This window comes from Lithobates pipiens, unplaced genomic scaffold (assembly GCF_037356315.1).
Source record: "Lithobates pipiens isolate NorthernLeopardFrog02 unplaced genomic scaffold, aLitPip1_a1.2 Scaffold_18, whole genome shotgun sequence".
Classification (NCBI taxonomy): domain Eukaryota; kingdom Metazoa; phylum Chordata; class Amphibia; order Anura; family Ranidae; genus Lithobates; species Lithobates pipiens.
Genome location: NW_027507758.1, coordinates 574,012,680 through 574,039,307, shown reverse-complemented (window position 1 = coordinate 574,039,307; position 26,628 = coordinate 574,012,680). Strand labels below are relative to the sequence as shown.

Genomic DNA, 26,628 nt, shown 5'->3' with positions numbered 1-26,628 from the left:
AGGTTAGGGTCAGGACACCCTTAGGCAGATGCAATGGAAATTGGCAGACTCCATGACAAAATAGGCAGACAGCTATACAGGTTAAGGGCCTTCCAGCCAGATACGGTCACTGTAGTTGTATGTAGCACCCTGGGCCTTAGTTAGGGATGCTCTTCACAAATTTACTTGCCAGGAGTAGTTACCCTGGTCAATTGTTAGAGATCCATTGATTTCTCTCTAAGTTTGGCCTTGTTGCACTTTTCTCTTCTACCACTAGGTTGCCGGGTACTTGCTGGTACTAGATACAAGAAGGGAAAACCAAGGTCAGGTTATGGGTATATGGGGTATCTCAGCCAATGGACAGGGGTTTTCTTGAATCCCTTGGCCTGTTGCGAGAGCCTATATATTCGGGTGGGGTCAGGTGATCTATGTTCTGTGCCACCCGGACGGCTGTCTGTGTGGATGTGTGTCGTGCGCCCCAGGCTGCTAGGCTGGAGATCTGGCCTATTCTGAGGGCACCTGGCTGCTAGGCTGTGTGAGGGCCTATATATAGGTGCACATGACAGGCTAAAACCTGGCCTGGTTGGATGTTTGGGTATGGCCCTCTCGGAGCCAATCAGCGGGAGTGCCGGGCCCGCTGAGGAGTCTGGGAGGGGGTACTTAAACATATGTGGGTCAGGTGTTTGAGGTTCCGGAGTTTTTCGTGAGACCCATGTGGTCTGTTCTGGTTCCAGGACTGGGGTAGCCCCGTGAGGGGTCCCGGCCACGGGGTGGTCGTCATCCCGCAGCATGTTCCATGCAGTGGCCCCTGATAGACCCGATTAGTCTGGGGTAGGGATCCATCTGTTCCCGAGTCTCGGAACCTGCTGATCCGAGGCACTGTTACTGAGGGACGATTCAAAGTGTCCAGGTGTGCTCTCGGCTTGGAGAGACACCACAGCTCATGGAAGCGACCGGGGGAGGACTCTTTGGAGAAGGGCTGACAAATGGCATCCTGAGAAGTGCCTGGTTACTGAGTTGGGAAGGACATTGATGAGTGCACACTTTTCCAGTACCTCAGAGGAAGCGGGAATTTCCAGGTACGGTTGGAAAAAGGTTTCTGTTCATCTTCAGTTGATTGTTCAAGTTTTGAGTCAAGGTGCTGACTGCCATGGTCTCTGGCTAGAGGTCTGTTCAGCCTTGAAGTGCCCAGCTGCGAGTGGCTACTCGCTGGGTGGAAGTAGAGACTTGTTAAACCTGCAGTTCAAGGTACCCGAGTTCTTCACCCGTGCCCTCTGTTCCCTAAGAGCCTGTGTTTTGTGAAAGTTTTACTGCAAAATAAAACCTTTTGAAAGGACTTTATCTGTGTCAGTGTGCAAGTCGTTGGGTATCAACCCTGGGAACCCCTAGATGTGGAAGAGCAGGCAAGGAGAAGGTAACCAGTAAGCCCATTCAGTCAAGGCCGCCCTGCAATGGGTTATGGCCGCTACACACACACACACACACATATATACATACATACATACATACATACATACATACATACATATATATAAATTTACTTTAGACAAAAAAATGTTTTTTACTTTTTTTTGCACTAACTTTATTACTATCACAAGGGATGTCCCTTGATAGGTCCTCTATTAGACCCCAGATCTCTTCTCTGGTCTTCCATGCAGCTGATCAGACACAGATTGGTCTGATTGGCTACTTACTGGTCGCTGGTGGCCAGGTAAACAAAGGGGCAGAACCAAAAGTGACGAACTACACAACGCTCCCCGTTTCCAGGGTTACAGAGAGAGGGGAACAACGTCAGTTCCTCTCTCTCTGTACAGGGCAGCAATCACCGCCAACCTTCGCAATGGGACTGGAGAGCCTGAAAGAGGCAGCGGTGGTCCCGGGAGGAGAAGTGATCAATTGGCTAATTAGCCACTCAGATCATGTTTGCCTTGTACAGAATCACTGGATGAAAAGATCGATACCCACTGAAACCAGAGGATGTCCATGTCTGCCCTGCCGGCAGTGGTTAAACTTTAGACAATCAATTACAATCCGGTGACATCACATGACTGTTAATAGCAGCATTTCACAGAATATCAGACTAATACATATATAGAATACAGGCAGTTACAGAACTTGCTAACAATCATAACACATAGTCAACTATAGCCATTTATATTTGTGCTGGTCTACCAAGGCACTGCAATAACCGCATCTGGACCAGTTTGCGAGGACTAATACCTGGAGTGTTTAACCATGGCACCCATAGTCTATTGATTTACCCAGGCATCCTCTGTGTTGGTAGATGTATATTTCTCAAAAATAAGAGTGTTCCCCATGTGCCTCACCCATTGTTGATGAGAGGGAGGGTTAGGGGACTTCCAGAGCAAAAGAAGTGTTTTACGGGCTGAAAGAGAGCACAAGCAAACTCCACCCTCGTGGAATCCTCTGATATTAGATCCCTAAGGATGTCCAATAAGCAACATTTAGGGTCAAGAGGTACCGTAATCTGAAAAACGAACTGCTGATCAGTAACAATGTAGCTTGGGGAACCTCCAAAGGAGGCGAATAAGGTCACCCCTATCTATAACACAGAGGGTCCGTAAGTATTCCCATATTATGGAGCTAAATTGGAGTATAATGAGATCTCAAGACTATATACAGCTGGGACAATCTTTACGAGGAAATCAGAGAGCTAGCCACTATAGTTTGCAGCACATCCTTACCTCCTCTTGCTTGACAAGGAACGCATCAATAAGTCCTCTCTGGTCATCTCTATCCAGTTCTTTCAGGTGCCCCACAAACTCTGTCTTCAAAAAATTGTGTATATCTTCTATATTCTGCATCACTTTGCTGTGTGTTCCACACAGGTAATAGAAGATGGGAAAGAAATTGTACATCTAAGAAAAAGACATAATATTATACAAATGTTGGAACTTTGCTGTTTTGTAGTATGTGTTATGGTGTTTTGTGATCTGCAAGAAGTAGTAAGGGTACAAGCATTCCTTCACTTCTGACTATGCAAAGCACAGGTTGCTTACTGATTCTGCCATTAAATGATTCTGTTGGCCTCTGTTAAACATGCTCCAGCTGCCTGGGTTTATTCTGAGTTATGCTCAGTCAATTACTATAGAGCAACCTTTCTCAACCTTTTCAACACAAAGGAACCCTTGAAATAGCTCTCCGGTCTCGGGGAACCCCTGCTAAAAATTAGAAATCTACAACTCATGATACATTAGTGTGATGGTCAGTTGGAAGAATGGTCCTTACACGTGTGGTCATTGCGAAGAATTACGTCCTTACAGATAGCTAAAAAGATCGATGGTGTCAGTGGGAACTTATCTGAGAGGCAGAAATTGCCCAATGCTGAAGGAACCCCTAGCAACCTTTGGAGGAACCCTGGTAGAGAATCACTGCTATAGAGCTTGTTGGAGTGAGCTAAGGAGCTCATAAATATTTGGGACCAGCCTCTAATGATAGTTTTATCTCCTGGGCTTCTGCCCAAAGGGGTTCTGTGTTGAAGGAGTGTCCCCTCTGGGAGATTGCTAGAAGATGCTACATTATAAATATCTTGGCCTTAAATAAGTGCCTTTGTCTATCCCCTAGCTAAAAGTGAGGATTTACTTTCTTATAGAGAACATTTAGATATGTAATTTTTGCCTAAACAGTATCCTGAAAAATAGCAGAATGCTGCTTACATGTAGATGAAAGAAAGCCAGCAGGTTGATCTTCCACAATAAATGATTTTATTAACCCAGGCATAGTACAAAATAATGCAGGGTTTATGGGTTTCAGCATGTAGCCTTAATCATAGCCATGATTAAGGCTGCACGTCAAAACAAGTAAGTCCTGTATTATTTTATACCACACCTGGATTAATAAACTCATTCATTGTGGAAGAGCTGCTGGTTTTCTTTCATCGACATGTTTGCTTGGGTGCTAAGAGGACAGTACAAGCAAGTGCACTGACCGCTCACCACCTCGGGGGAATTACAGCAGGTGTTTTCTACTATATTTTATAAACAGTATGGGATCATCTATGGCAGGGGTCTCTAAACTGTGGCCCTTTGCTGGCTTTTATGCGGCCCTTGGGGCACTGTTTCATCCACTGATACCAACAATGGGACATAATCCCCCCCCCCCCACCCACACCAATGAAGGGACATAATTCCTCCCAATGACACCAATGATGGGGTCCAATGACACCAATGATGGGGCACAATACCTCCCACTGACACCAATAATGGGGCCCAGTGACACCAAAGGTGGGGCACAATTCCTCCCAGTGAGACAAATGATAAACCATTATTTTTTTATCACTGATGTCGGGACCTTTTCTACTCCCAATGGCCACAGTCCAGCCCTCCTAAAATTGGAAGGACAGTAAACTGGCCCTTTATTTAGAAAGTTTGGAGACCCCTGATCTAAAGTATTGCTGCCTCTGCCTGCTATACCCAAAAGACTTGAAGTGCAGTTTAAATATGTCACTACTGTGCTGTTCACTGTTCTCCTTGCTTGAAAGAAAGATGTATCTATGGACCTGCAGTAAAAGTATCTCCCTGTTTAGGCTTAATACATGTTTGCTTCCTCCATTTCTCCTGTTGCTTCTTGCATTACCTTACCAGTCATCAGATCACCAGTAGTCAGTTGGGTAAGTGTGACATGAAGAAACAAAGTCCCGCACCCCTACCAAGATGGCCACACCGACACAGAGTAATGCCGCGTACACATGATTGGACATTCCAACAACAAAATCCCATGTTTTTTTGTGGTCAATAGCAGATGTTGGCTCAAACTTATCTTGCATACACACGGTCACACAATGTTGGTGGGAAATTCCGAATGTCAAGAACGCAGTGACGTACAACACGTATGACGAGCTGAGAAAAATGAAGTTCCATAGCTAGGGCTGCTGTTCTGCTTGATTCCAAGCATGGCACTTTATGCGTCGGAATTGTGTACCCGCGATCGGAATTTGCATAAACGGATTTTGTTGTCAGAAAATTTGAGAACCAGATCTCAAATTTTGTGCAAGGAAAATTTAGATGGAAACTGTCCGATGGAGACTACACATGGTCGGAATTTCCGACAAAAGGCTCCCATCGAAAATTTTCTGTTGGAAAATCCGACCGTGTGTACGAGGCATAACCGTGCAGAACAAGGCATGGAAAGTCGGTAATGGGGAAAATGATCAGCTTCAGCGAGCCAACAGGGAATACTGGTTACTGGTGTTTTGCCTTCTGATTGCTTTTTTTGGGCATAGCCTCCACAAAACAGGACCTCTTTAACCACTACAGATCCGCGCTATTGCCAAATGACGGCATTAGCGCGGACCTACATTTCCGGGACTACGTCTATTGACGTAGTCCTGGTTACGAGCGGCCTGCGCGCCCCCTGAGGGGCGCGCGCGGCGCGCTCTGTGATCGGCGAGTCCGTGAGACTCGCCTGATCACCGATCCGTGTAAGGGGTCGATCCCGACCCCTTATCACGTGATCAGCTGTCAGCCAATGACAGCTGATCATGTGATAGAACGGAGCCGGTAATCGGCTATTATTCCTCCTCGCGCTGACAGCGCGAGGAGAGAAAAAAAAAGCCGATCGCCGGCGGCCGTGATCGGGACATCGGTCCCGATCACGGCCATGAAAAAAGGGACCACCTGCCACCTGCCTGTGCCCACCTGCCTCCCGCAGTGCCATCCTGAAATAAAATAAAAGCAAAAGTAAGTGCCCCCCGTCAGTGCCCCCCTCAGTGCCCACAGTGCCCACAGTGCCACCCACAGTGCCACCCACAGTGCCACCCACAGTGCCACCCACAGTGCCACCCAATCTGCCTCAAAGGTGCTGCACCCCAGTGCCGCCCATCAGTGCCCAGCAGTGCCGCCCATCTGTGCCCAGCAGTGCCGCCCATCAGTGCCCAGCAGTGCCACCTATCAGAGCCACCTATCAGTGCCACCTATCAGTGCCCATCAGTCCCATCTATCTGTGGTACCTATCAGTGCCCATCCGTGCCACCCATCCGTGCCACTTATCTGTGCCACCCATCCGTGCCATCTTATCTGTGCCCATCTTTGCCCATCAGTGCCGCCTTATCTGTGCCCATCGGTGCCGCCTTATCTGTGCCTATTAGTGCCGCCTTAACTATGCCTATCAGTGCCCACCGGCGCAGCCCATCAGTGCCCACCGGTGCAGCCCATCAGTGCCCACCAATGCAGCCCATCAGTGCCCACCAATGCAGCCTATCAGTGCCGCCTAATCAGCGCACTTCAATGAAGGAGAAAAATGACCCGTTTGCAAAATTTTATAACAAACTATTAAAACATGATTTTTTTTTTTTTTTTTTTTTGCATCTTTTTTTGTTTGTTTAGCAAAAAATAAAACTCCGAGCTGTAACTAAATACCACCAAAAGAAAGCTCTATTTGTGGGAAAAAAATGATAAAAATTTCATTTGGGTACAGTGTTGTATGCCCGCGCAATTGTCATTCAAAGTGCATCAGCGCTGAAAGCTGAAAATTGGTCTGGGACTGAGGGGGGTTTAAGTGCCCAGTAAGCAAGTGGTTAACCTCCCTGGCGGTATGATTATTTTGGATTTTAGGTGCTAAAAGTGGTACAATTATTTTGCGTGAAAATTTGGCGTTTCATATTGTAGTCCTGTAATTCTTAGGAATAATTCACTTAAATCTGTCCAAACCAGAGTCTAGCAGACATCACGGGTATGATAAAGTTTGAAAAATTAAATCATAAATTATAATATAATAAATAATTATAAATAATTGTACCCAATAATAATATAACAATAATAAAAATTATTCAATAATGTAATCAAATCAAAAACACTGAAATTTGCTCAGTTGCAGAATTGTCACTGTCATTACTTTTCAGTATTTGATGACGGATCTCCCCACAAATCGCTATCCCTCAATTCTGCAAGTGATTCCAATTTATTATCACTGTTTTCTAGCTGGTCTAAAATCATTTTTGATGTAAAGGGACAGTTTTGGTTGCTATGGACAATCTCCAGTTTCCAGGCATAAAGAACAGTTTTTATAATATAAAACTGCATGCAGGACACTGGGCAGAACATTAGGGACAAAGGGGATGTGAAATTATTACATACAGCAATGTAATCTGTAAGTCTATTACATTATACTGTATGTATACTTTGTGTTTCACTTTTTGAATTTGGCGCCGATCTCCGTCCCCGTGCATCGCAACGCTCGCAAGGCACGGAGATCGGCTCCGTGATAGATCGAGCGAGACACGGGTCGCTCGTACAGAGGGGGGATATCACAGGATCCGAGGCAGAAGGTAAGTAAGCGTCCTCCTGGATCCAGCGATGCGGTCCCGAGTCTGGCTCGGGATTACCGCTTTTGGTATAAAAATTCCACCCCGAGCCAGACTCAGGAATACCATCAGAGGGGTTGAGGTTGTGAGTGGTTGGTTGAGGAACGAGTTGAACATAGGAACTTTCTTATCTAATATATTTAGGAAATGGGTGTCCAGATACCACCAGAACCTTGGTCCTTAACCACTTCCCGACCGCCGCACGACGATGTACGTCGACAGAATGGCACGGGCAGGCATAAGGGCTTACATGCACGTCCTTGCCTGCCCGCGGGTCGGGGGCCCGATCGGGCCCCCGCCCGGTGCCTGCGGCGGTCGGTATTCGTTCGGGAGCGATCCCGGACGAGGGGACGGCCATTCATTCATGGCCACCCCCTCGCGATCGCTCCCGACGAATGAAAATGCTCCGTGACATCACTTCCTCTCCTGTAATGTAAACACAGGAGAGGAAGTGATGTAATCTCTCCTCCGTGTCGGTATTTTTCGTTCCGACACCGAGGAGAGAGGATCGGTGAGTTGCACCAACACGACACTACACAGTAGAACATGCCAGGCACACTCACACCCCCCCGATCACCCCCCCAATTACCCCTGCCCCCCCGTCACAGTGACACCAATGTCATTTTTTTTTTTTTTGCATTGGTGTCATTTGTGACTGTAATAACTGTTAGGGCAGTTAGGGTTAGCCCCCTTTAGTTCTAATGTACCCCCCTAACCCCCCCAATAAAGGTTTAACCCCGTGATCACCCCCCGTCGCCAGTGTCACTAAGGCTGGGTTCACATTGCAGCGGTTTATGAGAACGAATGTGATTCGCACCGCACTGCAGTGCAAATCACATCCGATCTCTGTGCGATTCGAGTTCAGCCATACAGATAGTATGGCTGAATTCGCATCGCACCCGCCGCACCCGCCGCAAATTCGCACGGGACCCTTTTTTTGGCCCGCAGCAGAATCGGATCGCATGGGTGTTCACACCATGCGATCCGAGTTTGCAGATCGCACTGCGATATGCGAACTGATCTGGGGGTGTCATTAACATTTCACTGACACTTCCAGCAGTTCGCATAGGGCAGTGTGAACTGCCGCCGGGAGGCATGCGATGCGGGAACCCGCCGCGGATTCGTGGCGTTCCCGCATCGCTCCAGTGTGAACCCAGCCTAATAAGCGATCATTTTTCTGATCGCTGTATTAGTGTCACAGGTGACGCTAGTTAGGCAGGTAGGTATTTAGGTTCGCCGCAGCTTTTTATAGCGCCAGGGACCCCCATATACTACCGCATAAAGCCCCCTGATTGCCCCCTAGTTAACCCTTTCACCAGTGATCACCATATAACTGTTACAGGTGACGCTGGTTGGTTAGTTATTTTTTTATAGTTTCAGGGCACCCGCCATTTATTACCTAATAAAGGTTTAACCCCCTGATCACCCGGCGGGTGTCATTTGTGACTGTAATAACTGTTAGGGCAGTTAGGGTTAGCCCCCTTTAGTTCTAAGGTACCCCCCTAACCCCCCCAATAAAGGTTTAACCCCGTGATCACCCCCCGTCGCCAGTGTCACTAAGGCTGGTTTCACATTGCAGCGGTTTATGAGAACGGATGTGATTCGCACCGCACTACAGTGCAAATCACATCCGATCTCTGTGCGATTCGAGTTCAGCCATACAGATAGTATGGCTGAATTCGTGTCGCACCCGCCGCACCCGCCGCAAACTCGCACGGGACCCTTTTTTTGGTCCGCAGCAGAATCGGATCGCATGGGTGTTCACACCATGCGATCCGAGTTTGCAGATCGCACTGCGATATGCGAACTGATCTGGGGGTGTCATTAACATTTCACTAACACTCCCAGCAGTTCGCATAGGGCAGTGTGAACTGCCACCGGGAGGCATGTGATGCGGGAACCCGCCGCGGATTCGTGGCGTTCCCGCATCGCTCCAGTGTGAACCCAGCCTAATAAGCAATCGTTTTTCTGATCGCTGTATTAGTGTCACAGGTGACGCTAGTTAGGCAGGTAGGTATTTAGGTTCGCCGCAGCTTTTTATAGCGCCAGGGACCCCCATATACTACCGCATAAAGCCCCCTGATTGCCTCCTAGTTAACCCTTTCACCAGTGATCACCATATAACTGTTACAGGTGACGCTGGTTGGTTAGTTATTTTTTTATAGTTTCAGGGCACCCGCCATTTATTACCTAGTCTCACTAGTGTACCCCTAAATTTAGGGGTGTCTACTTTTCAAAATGGGGTCATTTGGGGGGGGTTTGTGCCATCTTGGCATTTTATGGCCTTCAAAACTGTAACGCCCTTAGAAAGCCTGAAGGCGGTGCTTGGTTTTCGGGGCCCCGTACACGGCTAGGCTCCCAAAAAGTCCCACATATGTGGTATCCCCGTACTCAGGAGAAGCAGCAGAATTTATTTTGGGGTGTCATTTCACATATGCCCATGGCATGCGTGAGCAATATATCATTTAGTGACAACTTTGTGGAAAAAAAAAAAGTTTGTAATTTACCCGCAACTTGTGGCAAAATATAAAATATACCATGGACTCAACATGCCTCTCAGCAAATAGCTTGGGGTGTCTACTTTCTAAAATGGGGTCATTTGTGGGGGTTTTGTGCCATCTTGGCATTTTATGGCCTTCAAAACTGTAATAGGTAGTGAGGAGTGAAGTCAAATATTTACGCCCTTAGAAAACCTGAAGGCGGTTCTTGGTTTTCGGGGCCCCGTACGCGGCTAGGCTCCCAAAAAGTCCCACATATGTGGTATCCCCATACTCAGGAGAAGCAGCAGAATTTATTTTGGGGTGTCATTTCACATATGCCCATAGCATATGTGAGCAATATATCATTTAGTGACAACTTTGTGAAAAAAAAATAAAAAAAAATTAAAGTTTGTAATTTTCCCGCAACTTGTGGCAAAATATAAAATATTCCATGGACTCAAAATGCCTCTCAGCAAATAGCTCGGTGTGTCTACTTTCTAAAATGGGGTCATTTGTGGGGGTTTTGTGCCATCTTGGCATTTTATGGCCTTCAAAACTGTAATAGGTAGTGAGAAGTGAAATCAAAAATTTACGCCCTTAGAAAGCCTGAAGGCGGTGCTTGGTTTTCGGGGCCCCGTACGCGGCTAGGCTCCCAAAAAGTCCCACATATGTGGTATCCCCGTACTCAGGAGAAGCAGCAGAATTTATTTTGGGGTGTCATTTCACATATGCCCATAGCATGTGTGAGCAATATATGATTTAGTGACAACTTTGTGTAAAAAAAAAAAAAATTTTTTTTTTGTCATTATTCAATCGCTTGAGGCAAAAAAATAAAATATTCAATGGGCTCAATATGCCACTTATCAATTTCCTTAGGGTGTCTACTTTCCAAAATGGGGTCATTTGGGGGGGTTTTGTACCTGCCATTTTAGCACCTCAAGAAATGAGATAGGCAGTCGTAAACTAAAAGCTGCGTAAATTCCAGAAAACGTACCTTAGTTTGTAGATGTGACAACTTTTGCGCAAACCAATAAATATACAATTATTTACTTTTTTTTTACCAAAGACATGTGGCTGAATACATTTTGGCCTAAATGTATGACTAAAATTGAGTTTATTGGATTTTTCTAATAACAAAAAGTAGAAAATATCATTTTTTTTCAAAATTTTCGGTCTTTTTACATTTATATCGCAAAAAATAAAAATCGCAGAGGCAATCAAATACCATCAAAAGAAAGCTCTATTTGTGGGAAGAAAAGGACGCAAATTTTGTTTGGGTACAACATTGCATGACCGTGCAATTACCAGTTAAAGCAGCGCAGTGCCAAATTGTAAAAAGACCTCTGGTCATTTACCAGCAAAATGGTCCGGTCTGAAAGTGGTTAAGAAGTCCAATTCAGTCAGCTTGTAACCAGTCAGCATAGTCTGTTGTAGCACAGAGAATACGGTGAAAAAGTTTAGAAGTAGGGCTGTATGTTCAGATAGTGTTTGTGCACCCTGATGTTTCTAACTCTCCTTATCTACTATTATTCTGCAATAAATCCAGGTGAGCCCAAGTTATTTTTCCTAACACTGTACAGAAAAAAGACACCATTGGATGTGCCTAGAGGCTACAACAAAGTAAGTGGGATAGAAAAACTAGTTGATTTACTAAAACTAGAGAGTGCAAAATCTGGGGAAGCTTTGTATAGAAACCAATCAGCGTCCAGTTTTTTTTTTTGTCAAAGCTTATTTGAACAAGCTGAAGTTAGAAACTGATTGGCTACTATGCACAGTTGCACCAAATTTTTTCACTCTCCAGTTTTAGTAAATCAATCCCAGTGTGGCCTATTTTCACACATACACACACTCAATGTATATTGTATTTTACCGCAACTGAAGGACTCCCAACCAGCTTCATGTTCTCACTTATAAGTCCAAGGAGTCGAAGTAAAATAGGATGTTGATAGTCAAAACGGTGCCCAAAAATGATTGATATAATTATATTCCCAATGGCAAAATGTGTTTTTATGGTCAAGTCTTCTGGTTTGCCTGTTATGACAGAAGAACAAATCTAGATCACCAGTGCAGCCATGATGACTTTTGAAATTCAACATTAAATTGGAGCAGAATCAGAAACTACCCATGGAATCCATTCCCTGTAAAACCCAAATACATGTTATTAAAGGCTAAGTTCACTTTTTTTTTTCTAAACTCCTGCTCCCCTATGTATCAATATAACATTAACCTTCTTTTACATAAATAAAAAAAACGTTCTATTTATCCTACACAGCCCTTACCTCACTGTCCAGCTTGTTATATAAAAAAAAACGATTCCATTACTTCCTGGGCAGACCTCAGGATGTGACACAGGAGGGAGTTGACCGGCTTTTTTTCAGAGAATATGAATGATAACACAAAAACTTTTCTTTCACTCACGGTCAGTGTTTGGCTGAAGCCATTTATGATCAACCAACAATTATTTTGGCCTGATAACATGCACACAAGTGGACGCAAAGGGGTTTTAATGGCTATTAAAGGCAACCATTCTCACCTGTGATCTGTTTGCTTGTAATTACTGTATGTGTATAAGAGATTAAGACTCCTGACAGACCCTTGCATCTTTCATCCAGTGCTGCACTGATGCTTCTGGATTCTGAGTCATGGAGAAAGCAAAAGAATTGTCAAAGGATAGTTGAATGGTATAAAACAGGAAAGGGATATAAAAAGATATCCAAGGAATTGAGAATGCCCATCAGCAGTATTCAAACTCTAATCAAGAAAATGGAAAATGAGTGGAAAATGAGAGGTTCTGTTGAAACCAAACCATGGTCAGGTAGACCAACTAACATTTCAACAACAACTGCAAGGAAAATTGCTTGGGATCCAAAAAACAAAAACAAAAATAACTTCAGGTGAAATACAAGACTCTCTGAAACATGTGGTATGGCTGTTTCAAGATGCACAATAAACTTGAAGAAAGATGGGCTGCATGGTTAAGTCACCAGAAGAAAGCCATTACTACACAAATGACACAAAGTATCCCACTTACAATATACCAAACAGCACAGAGACATGCTTCAAAACTTCTGGCACAAAGTCATTTGGAGCGATAAGTCCAAAATGTAGCTTTTTGGCCACAACCATAAACGTTATCTTTGGAGAGGAGTCAACAAGACCCATTATGAAAGGTACAGAGGTGGATCGCTGATGTTTTGGGGATGTGTGAGCTACAAAGGCACAGGAAATTTGGTCAAAATTGATGACAAGATGAATGCAGTATGTTATCAATGCAGTATGTTATGTTATTGGCTACAGCAGAATAAAGTGAAGGTTCTGGAGTGGCCATCTCAATCTCCTGACCTCAATATCATTGAGCCACTCTGCAAAGATCTCAAACGTGCAGTTCATGCAAGACAGCCCAAGAAGTTTTGCCAAGAGGAATGGGCAGCTTTACCATCTGAGAAGATAGAGACTCATCCACAAATGCCACAAAAGACTACAAAAGACTTCAAGTTGTCATTGATGTTAAAGGGGGCGATACAATAATAGAACTGGGTTATGTAAACTTTTGATCAGGTTCATTTGGGTAGTTTCTGTTGCCATTATGATTTAAAAAGAGTAAACACAGTTGACTTATAAGATGGCCACCCCAGCGCAGTGGCACCCACAGCACTGAAGATGGCCACCCCAGCACATTGGCACCCACAGCACCTAATACAGCGCTCCGGGAATGGTGTATCCAGCAGCCACAACACCCTCAGGCACAAGGGAACCCCCCCCCCCCCCTCAGGAGAGACCTAAATTCAGCAACGCTGATCCACACAGAGAATCCAAGATGGTGGCTGCGGCCCTGCCTCATCCTGCCATCACAGAAGGTCTCTGAGAACACAAGAAAATGATCTCTCTGGCGACACTGCACCACTCCCTGATGGCTCATGAGAGTATCCAGCAGGCCTTGACACCCTCTCCAGCCTCTACAGAGTCCCTAATAAGCCACACCATAGAGGACTATGTCTTTTCCCCCATGGGGCCTAATATAACCTGTCATGCTCGCACCTCACCCACTGACTACCAGGTCAAAGACTCTGACTTCCCTGTGGCTGAGCTTTACCAGAAACTGTCAGATCTCCTGAAAAAAGGCTGACTCACATCACATCTAAAATTTCAGGGGACTTAAAATCTGACTTCCAGAATCTGGGAGCCAGAATGGAAACAATTTAAAACAAGCTAGACAAGACAAGAACAGGTCCAAGAGATACAATATTAGAATAAGGGGCCTCCCTGAGTCTATCACCAATGTTCCAGCAGTGGTACAGGGTGTAATCAAAAATTGGATCCCAAATATCCCCCAACACCGCCTGGAGTTGGACAGAGCCCACAGGGCCTTGGGACCCCCTAGGAAATACGGCACATAGAGAGACACAATTTCCGGACCTCATTACTACGCAGTGAAGGTGGAAGTCATAAAACAGTCTTGATCCATGCCTCAGGTACAATGCCAGGGTCACCTGATTCACATCTTCGTAGACCTATCCCCCTCCAAAATGCAGCGCAGAAGAGCCCTGAAACCACTGCTGTCAGTTCTGACACGAAAGGACATTAAATACAAATGGGCCTTCCCTTTTGCAATGAAGTTCTCCGATAAAGGAAAGAACTACTCTAATTTCTCAAAAGGTGAAAAACTCCTTCTTCGCCTGAAGTTTATCTCCCAGGAAGCTGACATGGACACATCCAACAACATACCTGGACCGGCCAAAAGACCAACACCTACTAGCCCCCAATCCCCACTCTGGAACAAGGAAAAGATTAAGAAGGCTAAAGATAATGGTTCCCCTTGACCGTTCACTGTCTAATCTGACTCCTTTCTTTCTTACAACCCAGAGGCAGGTCCTTGGTTCTTGGTTCCACTAAACCCACTAAACAGTGATCTGGGACTCCTCTGAGGAATCCTAGCTGACCTCCTTGGAGAATCATCGCTCTCTACCCTTAAGAAGTCAATGTCCTCGGCTGGAATGATTCAGACTTGTCCTCACCTCAGGGACCCTGGGTCACACAAAAAATGTTACTCTTTGTTTATGTTCCCCCATTTTTTTCCTTTTTTATTTTTTTCTAGGGGATCCCAACTTGGTCTGGGAGGTCCAACAGTAAAACCTATATGCCTCCTCCTTTCTTCACCCCCTCAGGGGAAAGTGAAGACAGGACCATACAGACAAGCTTTGGATCCATAAGTTAACCCTGTATTTCTGTTACCGATAGCTGTTATTTTGCACTTATGATACATTACCAGGAACACCCTGGCTTGGGGTGGTCCCCATGTGCCTCCACCTACCCTTCAGATCCCAGTTGGTCTCTGGGGGCTAAGTTGTCTGACCCCTCATAGGACAGAACCTTATTGTTTTTCTGTACAGTGGTTCTAGGCGGGGCATCTCCCCCCCCCCCCAAGACCCAGTTCTCTCATGCAAGGAGACCCTCATCTATCCACTCTGTCCCTTTCTACCCTCTTATTTCCTCCTATTCTTTCCTGTTTTCATATGTGTCTAACTCCACCATCTATTACAACCCATCCAGGAAGAAGGAAGGAAGGAAGAAGACCCGAAGAAGATGAAAGAAGAAGACTTTAATAAAGCACCTGTCAAACTGTCTCTTGTAATTTTTAACACTTTTGTCACTTTTTTGGTGAAATGGTAGGGGTACGTTTATACCCCCTTACCATTTCACACAGGAGGAGGCCGGGATCTTGGGGTCCCCTTGATAAATGGGGATTCCAGATTCCAATAAGCCTCCGCCCGCAGACCGCCACAACCACCGGCCAGGGTTGTGGGGATGAGGCCCTTGTCCTCATCAACATGAGGACAAGGTGCTTTGGGGGTACCCAAAAGCACCCTTCCAATGTTGAGGGCATGTGGCCTGGTATGGTTCAGGAGGGGGGGCACTCTCTCATCCCCCCCTCTTTTCCTGCGGCCTGCCAGGTTTCGTGCTTGGATAAGGGTCTGGTATGGATTTTGAGGGGGACCCCAATGCCATTTTTTCTTATTTTTGGCATGGGGTTCCCCTTAAAATCCATACCAGACCTGAAGGGGCAAGGGTTTCCCCCTGGCACAGAATGATCCCATAAGATACCTATGGAAGTCTTTATAAAGACCAGGCCATAGTTGACAGGAAACCACAAGTGATCTGACTTGGTTGTATTGTTATGTACTTATACTGCCACATCTCCAATGTACTGTCAATTACCATATTGTATGTTGATGTAATGTACTGTGATGATTTTTTTTGGTTTGAAAAATAAAAAAACCTTTTGAAAGTAAAATAATCCGTCTAAAAATGTTCATCCCTTTTTTATAGACAACTGCTCTACTTTTAAAGTATATATGTCTTTTATAATCTTTTGTAACGTTTGTACAAATTTACAAACGTTACAAAAGATGCTTGTAGACATATATACTTTAAAAGTAGAGCACTTGTCTATAACAAAAGGGATAACAAATATTTAGATAGTGCTTTCCTATCCCAGGAGTTCAGAGAAGAAAAATCTACAACATACCCAACTATCAAAAAAACAGAATGCCTACAGGCTCCAGTGATGGAGACTTGGTCCTAATTTTTTACCTTCTAATGATTTAAGTTCCTTAGTAAAAAATCCACACTCTTCAACAATCCGATCTTCTATGGTCTTCCTTCCCATGCCAAAGTCTCGTAATTTGTTGAGCGTGAATCTTCTCATAACTTTCCAGTTCTCTCCATGGCTGAATGGGACACCTGAGAAAGAACAGAAAATGAATCCGCCCTACAAATCTTTATTTGTCATGTTATATCCAGACTGTATTAAAACAAAAACTGGGGCTAAATCAGATTTTTAATCATTTGCTGACTTCTGCACATTTCATATAATTACCAGTGAGCGTTGAGTTAGATCACACAAAACATTTGCTTGAGGTTACCTTAAGATACATTCAATCCAAGAATCCACATATTAGTCCTGGAGACTAGTTTTGGTAAATGAGTAGCACTTGATAGTTTAGAATTAAAGGAACATACAGTATATCAAAAGTAATGGGATGCCTGCCTTTACACACACATGAACTTTAATGTCATTCCAGTCTTAGTCCGTAGGGTTCAATATTGAGTTGGCCCACCCTTTGCAGCTATAACAGCTTCAACTCTTCTGGGAAGGCTGTCCACAAAGTTTAGGAGTGTGTCTATGGGAATGTTTGACCATTCTTCCAGAAGCGCATTTGTGAGGTCAGGCACTGATGTGGACGAGAAGGCCTGGCTCGCAGTCTCCGCTCTAATTCATCCCAAAAGGTGTTCTATCGGGTTAAGGTCAGGACTCTGTGCAGGCCAGTCAAGTTCCTCCACCCCAAACTTGCTCATCCATGTCTTTATGGACCTTGCTTTATGCACTGATACAAATCACTTGGTGGAGGGGGATTATGGTGTTGGGGTTGTTTTTCATTGGTTAAGCTTGACCCCTTAGTTCCAGTGAATGGAACTCCTAAGGAGTCAACATATCAAGACATTTTGGATAATTTCATGCTCTCAACTTTGGGGATGGGATGGCCCCTTCCTGTTGACTGTGTACCAGTGTACAAATCCCAATACTTTGGTAATATAGTTTATAACCTGAAACCGAAAAAAATGCAATATTTTGCAGCATACTAATCATTAGATTTAGTGTCTTCTTTTTTTTTTTTACTTATTCCCCTGTGTTTTCACCTGGTGATCTGGCCAATAACACACCTCCTGTATTAGAGTGCCCCACTCTTGATGAAGGAGCACAGGGGGGATCTTTGGACAGCAGCATTGTCAGTCTGGGGGGAGGGGAGTGGTAAATGTATTAGAAGATTTAAATGCACTAACAAACTGAAGCCACACTCCACCTATTACGTTATCATTTACAGCAGTTTCTTCTGGAATACATTTTTTACATTAATAAATAAAAGTTGATCATTATAAGCACCCCAGCCAGTGTTAAATGGTTTGTTTCATTCCTATAAACTGACATCTAGAAAAGAGCTTGTTCTTTTGAAAAACTACAGACTTACTGGCTGGATCACCAGATGAAAATAGAAGAAAGCAAGCCTAAAAAAGGAAACAAATGCAGCCATTATATTGGTAAGCTGCAATATTCACTTTCGAGCCAAAGACGTACCTGGATTTGGGGTAGTTATACCGGGATGATGCTTGCAGCCCATACGTTTTTTTTAGAGCCCGTGTTCAGCTATCTTGAAAAAGCAATCCTGGCAGGTAATTAGCCGCTTTTTATAAGCAGTGGGAGGGGACATCCCTCCCTCCATCCCTCCCTCCATCCCTCCCTCCATCCCACGACGGACCCGAGCAACCAGCCAACGCATCTCCCGGCTGGTTAGACAGCCAAACAAAGCTTGGATCAGCCTTGTTTGGCTCTCTGCTATGGCAACCCGGAAGTGATGACCTAACATTACTTCTGGTTTACCCGGATGCCAATGATGCCATTTTTTTTAAAACAAAAGCATTCAAAAACACTAATCTTGGTGTTTTTAATGCTTTTAAAGACAGAGGAGGGATTTAGGGTGTTATAGACCCCCGATTTCTCCATAAAGAGTACCTGTCACATTCTATTGCTGTCACAAGGATGTTTATAGAAAAAAAATTAAAGCAACAGTGTAAAAATAAAATTAAAAAAATTAATTAATAATTAAAAAAAAAACATTTAACCTGCCCCTATCCCCCAATGCTTGGCTGCAAAGGAGAACGCACACGTCAGTCCCGCACACACGCAAACAGTGATTGTCCCACACATGTGAGGTATCACCGCATTAGACCATGGGCAGTAATTCTAGCACTAGACCTCCTCTGTACATCTAAAGTGGTAACCTATAAAGGCTTTTAAAGTGTCAGCTATAGATAGTAAAATTTACGTTGTTTGTCGTCATTGCCTTTTAATGAGTGACATGTTTGGTATCTATTTACTCAGTGTAACTTCATCTTTTATATTTTATAAAAAATCGAATTATGTAATGTGGGTTTTTTTTGCATTAAAATTCAAAATGTATATTTTTTTCCCCCAAAAGATTGCATTTGAAAAACCGCTGCGCAAATACCGTGTGCCAAACAATTGCAATGGCTGCCATTCTATTTTCTAGGACCCCTGCTTTAAATAGAGCACCTCTGAAAGCCTGAGCCAGTCACTTACACCCAGTTCACAGCCTGGCGCTCCAGTGAGAACTGGAGGGGCAGAACAGAAAGCAGTGATGGGTAGCCATTGCTCTGTGCTCCAAGGGGCCCAGAGAGCTTAGCGTTCAGTGGACAATGCTGCATCCACCTAGGTGAATATGAGTGTTTATTTTTTTGAAATTCTGCACATCCCTTTTAAGCACACCTAGTGGTCCAAAACAAGATCCACTGGGGATAACCTGGTACATCGAGTGAGGGGGACCATAGTTTTACTTTTACCTTTTACAGCTGTGTTGATAAATAAGCTTCTCTAGTCAGATGGTCTCACCCATTTGAGTAATCCATTCTTGCACTGTGCGAGGGTCTGAAGACTTCCAGTGCCTCAGAATTTTTTTTTTTTTTACCGGCCTGAAAGCAATAGCCTTATTAGGTATGTCCTCTATTGGAAAAATAGCTAGGATACCTAATAAGCAATGTTTAGGGTCCAATAGATATCTGGACCTGGAAGACCCGGTTAAGAGTATTTATGACCTTCTTCCAATATAAATGCAGCTTTGGACACCTCCATAGAAGATGTATCAAATCCCTGTGATCCCTGCAGGTGGGTTGATCAAAGGTTTTTAATAGCTCACAATGTCTACTAGGACCATGGCATACTATGACCCTGTGAGCCATTGCTGCCCCTGCCTGGGTGGGCCTGCATCACTGTGCCAAATAAAAGGATCCTCTGTCCCTCCTGCTGGCGATCGGTGGACCTCAATGCAGGGGCCAGCCAAGACCACTGTGTTCACATTTAGCTGACCTACCATATCCATCCTTAGACCTGCTGGGGTAAAGATCCTGAATCACTTCCTGTGTGTGCCGATCTGGGATCTGGTGAGCGGGCTCATGCCCAAATTCCATTCTCTTCAGTAACACTCAGCATATGGACACTGCATGCGCACATCATAACCTGGATTACAAAGTCACTTGTCACTTCTGCTATAAACATTATTAGCTTGCTCGAACCCTCTCTCCTTTGCTCTCCCTTTTTCAAATCTTTGAGCTCCAACGTACCAGCAAAGACTGTGTATAGGCCTGACACTTGGACTACCCTGATCCCATCAACTGCAGAATGTGAGTTGGCCAAGATACTGCTTAACCTCCCCCTCCCCCACCATAAAAGCAACATTTCCTGCAGGCCAGCATTTCTTTAGTCATAGCTCCCATAATTGAGCTCCCTGGGCACATTATTCATTACTGTCTGCCCTGTTATTCTGAACATTACTAATTGTTGTGTGTTCACCTTGACCAGTTTTGGGTGCTGTCTCATTGTTTGGCTGACTGACACCTTTTTTTCAAAGTCTGCTAAATTCAGTTTACATTGTGTCTGTGGATCATTTAAAGGGGTATACATCATGTCAGAACCTAGAGTGTCAGATGGGCTGGGATGTCCCCAGAGTCAGGGCAGCACAAGAGGACAAGCAATATCCAATAGCCCCTACTGGGGGTAGCTCTACAGTTCTACATGCCAACTTAACTTATGTTTCCAATTCTCCCCAAAATATGATTCTTACACTAAAAAATAATAGAAAGCGTCAGTGTACTGTAAACATACCAAATCCTTTGTTAATGTCCTCAAACATTGGTATGTGGGGCCTTTCAGCAAATTCATCAGGATAGTCAACAAGTGCGCTCTTGACGGTCTCATAGCCAGATAATACCACCATTTTTACACCACCCATCTGGATACTAAACACAGATCCATATTGTTTTGAGAGCTGACAAGATAAAAGAATGAAATGTCATGTATACAATATCTTTGGGCAAAAAAGACATACAATTGACCAAAACAGAGACAATTTGCATTGGATACCAATTTTGTTACTGTCCATAATAGAACTGAGGCTGAATGGAGTGATTTCGGCTTTTAGTATCACTCATTGAATGTATTAGGCTAACTTTGCTTGAGAGAAAATGAGGGGAATTAGGGTAAATTTTGTTTATTTATTTTAGTATTCTTTGTTTTTGTATTTTCTTTTTTTTTTGTGTATTTAAATGTTATTTGTGTACTGTTACTTTAAATCTTTTTTTTCCCCAACTTTCTGTTAAAATAAAAGGAATCTTTTTTCTTAGAAGATCGGGCAACAGGCCCCCCGGAACCATACCAGACCACGTGTCTTCAACAATGGGGGGTGTGCCTTTCCAGGGGGACTCTCCCCATGACCCTGGCTGGTGGTCGTGAGGGTCGGGAGATGATAGGTTTATTGGAATATGGAAGCCCCTTTTAAAAATAGTGGGGCCCCCAGATACCACCCCCTTTCCTATGTGAACGAATAAGGGTACATAGTACCCCTACTTATTCACAAATAAAGTTGTCACCTAGAAATAAAGCCAAACATTTGAAAAGATCCTACGGTAGTTTTAAACCTATCATCAATCACAATGCCCACCATCCACCGAGTCGAAAAAAAAAAAGAAAAACTGATGAACCAGCGCACAAGTCCAATCCTGATGCTACCCATAGCCAAATGAGTCATCAGCTAAATAAGGAAAAGGGTGGGGATAGTGGTGACATTGTTGTCTAAATATTACAGGTTTTATGAATAAAACAGGATGTTTGAATGGAGGATGGGCAGATGATTGATAGGTCTATCCTCTCCATTCACAGATTGTGTTTCATACATAGAATCTGCAGTACTGGCTTCTATAAATGGAGCAGCTGGGCAGAAAGGGTGGGTATAGTCAGACACTCTTGATGAGAGCCTGTCACGGTTCCTTAGCTCTATTAATCCCATCACACCAGAAGATTATGGTGGAGGGGAAGGGGTTCATCTGAGGAAGATTCTACCACCCTCTGAATACCATCTTTAAGCCTGTAGACTTACCCCTTAGCCAAGTGAGGTGAACTGGGTTAAATGTTTTTGTAAAGTCCAAGTATACTATTTACACAGCCACTCCTTTATCTGAGTTTTTGCTTGCTTCCTTATAAAAAGAAAGTTGTTTGACAACTTTAGTCCTTACTGTCTATTGCTTTATTTACTTTTATTCTGTCTAAATGTTTCTGAACTATATCAATCTTGAGCCTCTGGGGTTCTTTTGGGACTGTGTCAATACTATCCCCATTATGAACCTAAATTCTCCCATTTTCCATTGCATACACAGAGCTGAAGAAGGTATTTAATAAATGTGCCTTCTCTTTGTCCCCAGTTACCCACTCTAGATTATTTTGTTAAAGGCCTACACGCTCAGACCTGACCTTTTTACTATTAATATACTTGAAGACTTTTAGGGGAGGTTTGCCCTACTCTCTCTCAAGCTATCATTTATTTAGAATTTTTGAGGCTTTTGTTCCTTTTTTTAAATATTCTGTTATAATCTTTTTTTTCCCCAATGCATTTAAGGAAACAGTGAAATCTACAAATATCCAGATTTTTGCTGAAATGTGGGGGGAAAAAAGTTCAGGTCAACAGTTTTAAGTTTCACCAAGTCCAATAAAATAAAATGTATACAAAATGTAAAACAATTAAATCAGTAGATTCTGCTGTGGAAATCCTACCAGTAGCAAGTTTCAACAGGAAGATTGATTTTCGCCACAGAAGAGCTCTGTGCTAAAGAAATAAGCATGCACCCGTTTGCCATAGAGCATATGAAAAAGGACCCCCCCAGGTGGTTTAGTGTTCTAGCATTTAAACTCTCAGGACTAGCTTGGTGTGTAGCATTTAAAGTTACCACAACTTTGGCATGTTGTAAGGCAAAAAAAGGGGTTTGGCACCCACCACTTTTGGCAAACTTTATTGGTTTATTTGGCTCAATAAACTCCAGGAGAAAGGATTTAGCCACAGGATACCCAAAAATGGGCAGAATAGTTTCTCAGACATTCTAGTGTCGTCACTTCAAGTTAAGGGCATGAGCAATAACTTTTTGAAATGTCTACTGATGGAAATGGAAAATGTTGCCGATCATGTCACAGGATCGGATGGTTAGCATCCTCCAAGATATGGTCCTGAAGTTTGAGGCTTTTTGGGAGCCCTGGGCCAATTTCATGAAAATCTGTTATTTACTCTTGAGACTACGGATGCCTTCAGTAGGTAATAGGTGACTCTGCTAATACATATTTCCTGTTTCCTGTCTCTGCCTTCACTTCCTTGTACTTTACTTGCACCAGCTAGGTTTGGTATAGGGTGCTGCCCTTTGTACCACTGGGAAAGTTTCTTCTTTTCTTCGGTAGTCCCAAGGAAAAGGGAAAACATTATATTCCTCAGTGAACTGAAGGAGGATTTACGTGGGAGGGGTATCTTATTACCTCCTGAGCCTTGCGGTTACTCATATGAAACTTTTTCTGTTGAACACAGTTTTACAGAGATCGTTGACTGTTAGGCCCTATCTCAAAGTCTTATGTACTGGGATTTAAGCTGTATTGTGTCTTGCTACATAGAAGCAGCCTAAGAAAACCTCTTGCATCCTTGTTTTTGGTAATTTTGTTACATTTCCCTGAGTGTGGCTGATGGTTTTTACAGTGCTGTTTTTTGGGGTCATTTCCCTGGGTCTTATTCCCCCTCTCCAGTTTTCACACTGTTGAGTAGGCCAGACATTTGAAAGTTTGCCCAAGTTGCATGATGTTCTATGCACAATCATCCTTATGAAAATTTGTTTGTTTGTTTGTATTTGTCTGCTCACACATGTGATGTCCAATGTCATTGTGCTGAATAAAATGATTAAAAGTAAACAAAAAAAAAATGTCTTCTGACAGACGTTTATACCCAGCTCTCCAGGGCACAGAAGCATATTTTTAAAATGCTTCATACATAAAGATATCCTTCTGCTCCACTCTTTATGGATGTAAAGAGATTTATGCAAGACAGCATAAATCCCACAGGCCCAGGTTAGACTCCCTTTTTAACATCCCCCTCTTCAAGCAGCAGGTCTGGGACATACAGAATTCCAGCAGAACCTTCTCTCCTGGCCACTAGCCCAGGAGGCAAAGAACTTTCTGGAAGGCCAACCCCAAATATTTCTATTCAACAGCCACTGGCAATAAACCTAGTAATTTGACAGAGAGAAAAATGTAACTAACTCATTAAAGGATACATTCACCTTTAGAAGCATGTTACATGTTACAACCATATTTAGGGTGTAACATATAACATGCTCCTATGCACTCGCCTCGCGCCGCCAGTATTCCCTACTCTGTAACAGCAGGCAGATATTCTCTCCGCACCCGCATTCTCTCAGCTGTTACTTTTTGAAAGCACACAGATATCTCTGGATGAAAAAACTACAAGTAACATCTGCTTAGCATGCTCTTAGTTCATTCATTCTTCTTTCAACTTTGTAACTGAAAGCCTCTATAGGGATATGGGCACAAACCTAAAGGAATGCGTAGGAGCTTGACATTGCACCCCCCCATCTGCTGTATAAAAATCTCCATTAAAAAAAATAATAAATGCAAATTTTTTTTTATCTGCAAAAATCTGTGCATTTATTACTTTTTTGGTAAAGGCAAACTTATCCTTTTATATTTTTTCTTCTTCTTCTATCTTCTGGTAAGACTCCCTGACAACAGGCAGAAGTAGATAACAGTCTGAATTAAGGAGAAACCCAACAAACACAGAAATAAAAATGGTAAGTAAAGTTTGGGCTACATACAGTCACTACATTTTGAACAGGGACATATCAGCTTAGGAGTGTGTCCCTATACATAAGGATAGATAAAGTGTATGCAAACCCTAACAATTCATTTTTTTTTGTCTGTTAATTATACAATTGAAAATAAATTCCTATATTTGTTATATAATCACAAAAATATATTTGTTCATCTTACCAGAAATTCAGAATTGTTCTGTGTCCTGGGCAGTTTGCCAGTGTTATCTCAAAAACACAATTTAGCCCTCCTAGTTCTTATTTAAATTACAAGTCCATTAGTGCCAATTCTGTGGATAAGAAGACAGTGAGATGCGGCAGCCGGGCAGGACTGACACCACTCTTGTCCACAAAAATGCTGTGTATTGGCAGCCCAAACAGGACTTATGATCTGAGTGTATATCTGGCAGATCAACAAGGTATTTGTCTGTATTGGCAGGGTATTTAAAGTGATGAAATAAAGATTAACCACTTGCTGACCACCCCACGTATATATGTATTGCAGGAACGGTGGGTCCTACAGGCGAAATCACGTACCTGTACGTGATCGCCTCTCCTGGGTTTGCGGGGCCGCCAATGTCCAGCTCCCTCTTGGATTGGACGCAGTGGCCAATGAATGGGTCTGGCAGACTCAATGTCTGCCCATGCCCGCCGATCATTCCCAAAAGAGGCAGAATGGCACTCTGCCTATGTAAACAAGGCAGATCCCCATTCTGTGACAAGGGAAGACAGAGATCCTTTGTTTTTGCTAAGCAGGTTGTCTTGGTCTGATTCCGCATTTATTTTAGTATTTGACTGGTTTGAGGCAGGAACACTGCCTGTTAATGGTAACACTGGTTCCATGGTATTGATTGGCTCAAGTGCTGAATGTGATGCCAAGAATATATAAAGTGGTGGATCATATGGTCTTCTTGTGTCAGGCCTGGCAGCTTAGGAATGGCTAAGCAAAGCCAGAGAATGACGCAGGAACAGCTTTGCCAACTGACCTGTTGCCATTGCATTCAGCATTTTTAAATATTCTGGTTGCTTGGCTGTGATGCTGATCTAGCCACTGACCTGAAACAAATTAGCCGATTAGAGGTTTGGACTTTCTAATCTGAATGTTGACTTGGGTTTTGAAGCCAAAGAGTTGTGTTAAAGAGGTTAACAATTAAATTCTTTGTATTTTTAAAAGTATGGGTGTCATGAAGTCTGCATTAACTGATTGCATATCTTAGTTACCTTCATAAAAGTTTGAGTTGGCCTCCTGAGATTAATCATATGCAGATTTCCGATCAATGGTAGAGCTCTGGGCCCTGGAGGGAATTTGCTGGAGGAAGTATCTGAAGTCCACGATCCCCAGCCTTGTATAATGTATAGGATAGCCAAAAATAATAGCCCATATATAGCGAATTCAGAAGTAAGAGTTAACTCCATGGCTTTTGTGCTTGAAAAATGTGAAGGTAACACAAGTTGCTTTGTGAGTTTGGTGTCCTATATTTTCCGAGATGGGAGGAGTACTACAAAATATAACACTTAGATAACTAACATCAACATTTGCATGTGGTGTAGGGGCTTGATCCTGGACCTAAATCGGGGACATTGCTTTTCTTTTTTTAAATAAAGTAATTGTCAAAAACCGTGTTTTTGTAGCTTTTTTATGCTTTTTTTGGTGAATGAGTAGGGGTACAGTTTACCCCTACTCATTCACATGGGGGGGGGGTTGGGATTCAGAGGCCCCTAGTTATAGGGGGCTTTTAGTTTCCTTTAAGCCCCCCACCCACAGACCCACACAACTACCAGCTAGGGTTGTGGGGAAAAGGCACTCGTTCCCATCAACACGGGGACAAGGTGCCCCAAAGCACCCCTCTATGTTGAGGGCATGTGGTCTGGTATGTTTCGGGGGGTGCTCATTTATCCCCCTTTTCCTAGCCAGGCTGCATACTCGGATAAGGGTCTGGTATGGATTTTGAGGGGGACCCTAGGCTGTGTCAAACCCAAAGGGGCCTGGTATGGATGGGGGGGGCATGTTGTTGATTTCACAGTTTTTTATTGTCAGCAATGTTTTTGTGAACATTCAACTGTCAGCAGGGAACACCGCTGACAGCA

General features: G+C 43.6%; 1 protein-coding gene across 1 annotated transcript in view; it reads right to left on the bottom strand.

The window, feature by feature from the left end:
• Positions 1 to 25,981, bottom strand: part of LOC143989045 (cytochrome P450 2K4-like) — a 48,524-nt gene extending 22,543 nt beyond the window's left edge. Inside the window, exons 1-5 of the mRNA XM_077489048.1 lie at positions 25,762 to 25,981; positions 20,516 to 20,678; positions 16,372 to 16,521; positions 11,651 to 11,811; positions 2,685 to 2,858 (exon numbers count right to left, since the gene is read on the bottom strand). Coding sequence (XP_077345174.1) covers positions 2,685 to 2,858; positions 11,651 to 11,811; positions 16,372 to 16,521; positions 20,516 to 20,678; positions 25,762 to 25,956 — 843 coding nt within the window. The 5' untranslated portion in view covers positions 25,957 to 25,981. The remainder of the gene's footprint in view (positions 1 to 2,684; positions 2,859 to 11,650; positions 11,812 to 16,371; positions 16,522 to 20,515; positions 20,679 to 25,761) is intronic.
• Positions 25,982 to 26,628: the final 647 nt, after the last annotated feature.